At 45.6% G+C, this 6,000-nt stretch overlaps 1 protein-coding gene across 3 annotated transcripts in view; it reads right to left on the bottom strand.

Moving 5' to 3' along the window:
• zcchc2 (zinc finger, CCHC domain containing 2) overlaps positions 1-3,845 on the bottom strand; it is a 49,215-nt gene extending 45,370 nt beyond the window's left edge. For all 3 annotated transcript variants that reach the window (XM_061254833.1, XM_061254831.1, XM_061254832.1), the window contains exon 1: positions 2,821-3,845. In XM_061254833.1, the coding sequence (XP_061110817.1) occupies positions 2,821-3,597 (777 nt within the window). In that variant the 5' untranslated portion in view covers positions 3,598-3,845. The remainder of the gene's footprint in view (positions 1-2,820) is intronic.
• Positions 3,846-6,000: the final 2,155 nt, after the last annotated feature.

Here is a 6,000-nt window from a genome sequence, read left to right as displayed (position 1 = left end):
TTTATATTAATGGCATTTGGCTGATGGCAATGGCAGCAGGAGACAATCCTCCCCTGGAGCAATGCAGGTTAAGGGCCTTGCTCAAGGGCCCAGTGGCTGTGCGGATGTTATTGTGGCTACACCGGGATTAGAACCACCGACCTTGCGTGTCCCAGTCATTCACCTTAACCATCTGCGAAAGCCTCTGGAGCACGCAGGCACAGAAGACAGGACGATTGGGCTGGCCCTGGCGAGGATGGGGGGGGGGCGGGCACCTGTGGAAATGGTGGATGTGTCCCGTGCCCTTTGGTTTTCCCTTTTCCATTAGGCCCACAAGGAATCGCTTGTTAATTAAGTCTAATTAGGGGCATTACGGTTCAGCCAGCACGCTGCAGGCTTAATTCCATCGATACGTTTCCCAGCGCAGAGGGATTCGTGACACGCACCGTGACCGAGGTTCATATTTCTGAGGCTCTGTGCGACGCACGTGCATCCCCAACAACACGGAGATACAGAATTGCTAATTAATATTTATGCTAAACAGACATCCGGTAAACCCTTAACTTCAGGAGTAAAAAGCGCACCGTGCTCTGAATCGATTCCCCGACTCGCTTGTTTATTTTTCCTCTCCGTTATGCTGCCATCCTACGAGGATTGATCCCAATTAAGCTCATTACGAGGGCCTTCTAATTACAAACACATTAAAATAATTGTTGATAGTCCCATGAAATTTGCATAAAATGCCCCCCCTTATGGAAATGAACCACTTACCGGGATTAAAGTGAATATTTTCCGAACAAGCAGGGACCGGCCTGGCAGCCAATCGGCAAAGAGCGGTGATGTAATTTCACCAACAACAAAATAAATAAATGAATGCCTTCGCTTTGCCTCCGAGAAAGGCAAGGTGTACCTTTTATGAGACACAAGAGTGGACTCAATGTTGTTATTGTGATAGAACACCCTTTTCATAGTCATACACACAACCCCTCTGAAGACCAATACCTGGCTAGCACAAAACACTCTCGCAATGTTGCTCTGGCGTTGTGGTAACGTTACAACAATGACAAAGCATTACAGTAACGTTGTGAGAGCATTTTTTGCTTGTTGCGCCAGTTTGTGGAATAGAGTGAAGAATGGAGCTAGATTCATAGCCAGAAGGAAAGAAGATGAGATCACAGATGTAACATGGGTGTTGCGCCCTCGGGCAAGGTGTTTAGCGCATCAGAAATACCTTGGTAAATATTTCTAGGTGTGTAATATGTGAAAGGCTCTCAGTCGCACTCTGAGGGAGCAACAGGATGAGTGGATTTAAAATAATAATAATCGGGTAATCCACACCCACACACACACACACACACACACACACACAGACACACACACACACACACACACACACACACACCCTTTGGCATCATAACGTCACAGTAAAACCTGCTTTGAAGTTAGGCTACACGAAGCGCAGTTTCTTGTTTTTGACCATGAATCTCCATTGTACAGACGATAGTTTGACCAAAACTTCCGTAAATGGACAAATAATCCTTCCCCACATACAAAAACTATGCCAATCGAAAGATGGAACTAATATCAAAAACACTTCACGCGTGCACTACCTCTTTAAGCTAAACCGTGAAATCGTGTGGTGAGAGGGAGGGAAGCCCTCAAACTCACGACACAAACCATACGGGAGCTCCCTCCATCGCCATTGGTCAAACGGATGTGGGGATTTTAAATGTTAACTCAGTCCTTCATTCCCAGACTGTCAATCACAGGAGGCCCGTACTGATTAACGCCCCATTTAGAAACGCCCCATTTTTAATAAATAGAATGGCCAGACTTGCTGCTGGTCGGCAAGATAGTCAACTACTCGAACGACTTAACCACAATAACAACTTTCACTTGTAAAAGACAGAGCAAACAAAAGCGAGCATAGACTAACTAACGGGGCGTTACTCCACAGACTGAAAAGGATTCGCGGTTTAATCCGTCTCAAATCCGTTTCACTGTGTCAACAAAACCCCAACGTTGGCTAATTAGCTGCTAGCTAGCTTCTTTACATACGCAGCTAGCTTAGCCTAGTTAAAATCAACAACGATTCTCCTACCCAAATAAGTTACCTTTATGTGCCTTAGTTAAGTTACTAACACTGGACATACTGAGACTGGCTTGTTCTCCCTACTAACTATTAACCTATTAAGTTAAGTTTAGAAGAGTATGGTCTTTTATTTTGGTCATCTACTGATTTTACTACGTAGCTTAGGAACAAGCAAAATGATAGGTACCGTCTAGAAAATGAGTTAACGTTATCCAACTACAACAAGGATAGCGAGAAAGATATCCATCCCAGCAAAATAGCCAGCTGTGTAACTAGCTACAAGTTCAGTTGATTTAAACCATATACTGAACTCCATCTGTTGTGAAATAATAGCTACAACCCAATAAGGCATGAACTTTGCAAACAAAAATTAGTAATGCTGTGGAGAATAACGTTGCCATTGTCTCAACGCACAGCTAATTCAGATGTTAGCTTAGCTCTAGCTGGCTATCAGTATCCCCACCCCTCTCCCCATATGCAGTGTCATGTGTTAGCTGCCATGATAGCCAACTTTCATAACCATAGCTAACGCTAGTTCGTCAGTTATCCTACCGTTATAAACTGGAATTGACTGTATGTCAGGTGTGTTAACTAGCGCGCAACAAGCTGTAAGTTGCAAGTGACGATGGTTTTACTAACGCTGGGCGGTAGGTTAGCTACAGTGAGTCGGTAACGTTATACGCGAGCAAGTTGGCTAATATTAAATGTAGCCGTTAGCGCTAACGTTAGCTAGCTAGCATTTAGATTACCAGGGCGTTGGTGCGGTGTTCGTAGTGCTGCCGTTCTTCCTCGACTGCGGCATTGACTTTATCCAGTTGTATCCTGACAGTTTCTCTCTGGTGAAAGGGGAACGCTGGGTGTAAGGAGGCCATCGTAAAAAGCAGCGCCAACTGTTCGAGCGCACCGGACCCTGCCTCCAGTGGAGGCCCGCAACGATGCCCTGACCTCCCCGTCTCATCTCCCTCCTCACTTTGGGAATTCTGGAAGTGCTCAGAGTCCCTATACGGTGAAAGTGGAAAGTCATAGTTTTTGAAGTACAAAGCAGAATCCACATAGCTCAATATTCGAAACAGTATTCCCGCACACTCCCTGTTTTCGGATCCCAAAAGAGACAGACAAACTAGCAGTTTCGACCGAACGACAGGGTCGGTAACGTCCGTCAGAAGGCCTAGGTCGTTTGGACTGTTAGCTCTGGTCTCAAAGTCCCGTAGGACGTGGAAATCTTTCCGTGCAAGGTCCTCTAGGCAGGAGCCCAAAAAGCGGAGCTCCAGCGGCTGGCACATATGGAGCAATCCACACATGAACTCTATTCGCTTGGCCGGATTCAAATGCAAGCCAAACCACTCGAAAACGGCCTCTTTATCCAGTTGAAGCAGGGGATATCCCAATCCACCCGTGGAATCCTCGAACCTGTTGGAAACCGAGCTGGGAATACGGAGATTGCAATCCGTTTTTTCATGTTCCTCCTCGGCCGTGTCATCCCCTCCTTCCTCCGCCGTTCTCATGGGCAGCTTCATCCTAATCATTATCAACTCCGCGCGAATGGCAAAAAAGCGAAAATCATGGATGAATACACATCCTTTACGCGTTCCACACGCTGATCCGCGACGATGACTTGAACCGAGGACAAAGTTTTACACGATATCGCGTAAAAATCACAGTGACACACGGTGTTATGGCTGTACCTCGATAGCTTGTTAGTTTTACTCGACCACAGTGGAGTCTGGTTCGCTTTCCGAAATCATGTCAATCATTGCTGACTCCTCCTCTCTTCGCTTTGAACCACTGGGTCCTAAACTACCGCCAAGGTGTAATAAAAAGAAACGAGGTAAAAACAAGGCTTCCCTTCCACTTTTTACAGTTATTGCTTGTTTATTTTTTTAAATAAAGGCGTAGGCTACTTGGTTCTTAACGATGCACATTTACCCGTTAATTAAGCATGTGTGGGGTAGCATCGTAATTATTAAAAGGAACACTTTGATTTGCACATTATAATAATTTAGCAACTCGGTCTGGTAGCAGTACATTTATATTGTCCAATTTACCTTTTAAACAAGACTTCTTTCAGATCAACGATTTGAGTCACGTTTATTGAAAAGTGTTGAAGGTAAATATGCACCAGAACACTGTAGACATTAGACATTCATCGTCAGATTCTAACAGCAAGGGACAGTATGTTAACCACGTCAATCGGCAGAGGCGAAGAACGTGCCAGCCCCGGCTAAGGCTAGGATGCACTGCCCCCGCGTGGCTTTGAAATCAACTGCTCAATGCCAGTTTGGCCCGAATACCTGAAAGGAAAGCCGAATGAGGATTTATTGCATATCTTTGGGTCGAGCAGGCCCTACATATCACGAAGAGGAAAACAATTTTGTTTTAAATAACAAATGGCAAATTTTCGAATGTCATCATCCTTCTTGTGTTCATTCTTTTCTAAACAATAGCCGGGATGTATTCATTTAAAGCCGTGTTTTCAGTACGTGATTGTGTTTTGTTGCGTTGCCGGCTAGCATTTAAACTGTATGAATGCAGAAATTAAAACACTGTCATGTAGGCTATTCTGGAACTAATCAGACGCATCAGACTGTTGTGGCGCTGTCTACATTTCTCTTCCCATTTTTCTCAAAACTATTAACACAATCCGCAAAACTCACAAAATCAGTCTTGTACAAGCCACAAACAGCCATGCCAAACTCAAATTCTCTTCTCAAAAACTTATAGGCCTACCCTTCCATCAGAATTAAACGTTGCCTTCGTATGGCACACAGATGCCGTCAAAACAAAACAATGTACATTACACAATTCAAAGCCCTACTGCAAAAATCCTTTGTGTAGCAGTAAGTAAAGAGTTATATGCTTAACAAATGAGGGGATGTGCACATCTCCATATATTTTATTCGCAGTACTGTGGAGGGATGTTCAGTGAAACAGTCCTGCAGTACTGTAAACATGTTACATGTTAAATGTCATTTGGCAGACCCTTTTATCCAAAGCGACTTGACAGTTAATTTAGGCTAAGGCCCCCGGAGCAGTGCAGGGTTAAGGGCCTTGCTCAAGGGCCCAACAGCTGTGCGGATCTTATCGAGACTACACCACCAAACTTGCGGTTCCCAGTCATGTACCGTAACCTCTACGCTACAGGCCGTAAACACAACACAAGTTGAAAATGTAGTAATTTCAAGGCAGAGTAGGATTCAAAAAAGGGAACTTGGTATATGCAGCATTGTAAACAAAAACAGCAATTTAGAGAATGGTTTAAAATTCACACTACTCAGCATCGTCAGGTTTTATCCCCGTCTTGTCTCCGGACTGGGTCAGGCCACACAACTCCATCCGCATCCACACAAGACGTTGGCTCTTGCTTGGCAGCGTGGGAACCATTCAAGCGTGACATCGCCGCAGGCCTCCTCCATGGCCTGCAAGATCGAACACCCTCCACCGCCTTGGAAAAAAAATCCTCAATAGGGTTGGGGAATGGTGGATATGCAGGCTGAAATAACACCAGGGTGGTCTGGGAGCCAGGCACGAACCAGAGCAGCACAATGGACACTGATGTTGTCCCCAACGGGAGGGCGGGACTGCTCTGGCCGCCCCGACTCCCCTTCCTCCTGTTGATGTGTGTTGTTTTGCGTGTTGTTTAGGAATGCAGTGAAGTGCGGCGTGTTGTAAGGTCCCAGGGTAGCATGGAGGTGGAGGGCGCCCCACTGGCTAATGGTGGCACATGGGGTAACGTTGCCTCCTTGTCGTCCTGGCAAGGACGGCACAACGGCACGCTGGCTGATGATATTTCTTCCTCTTTTCCACCTTTGCGCCAGGTTAAACCCCACCTCGTCAACAAGGACCTATTTGTGCGGTTCAGCCAGAGTAAGCTCATTACATTACATCACATTAATGGCATTTGGCAAACGCTCTTATCCAGAGCGACGTAC

The sequence above is a fragment of the Conger conger genome, chromosome 9 (genome assembly GCF_963514075.1).
Source record: "Conger conger chromosome 9, fConCon1.1, whole genome shotgun sequence".
NCBI classification, from domain to species: domain Eukaryota; kingdom Metazoa; phylum Chordata; class Actinopteri; order Anguilliformes; family Congridae; genus Conger; species Conger conger.
This window is presented reverse-complemented; position numbering and strand designations above follow the sequence as displayed.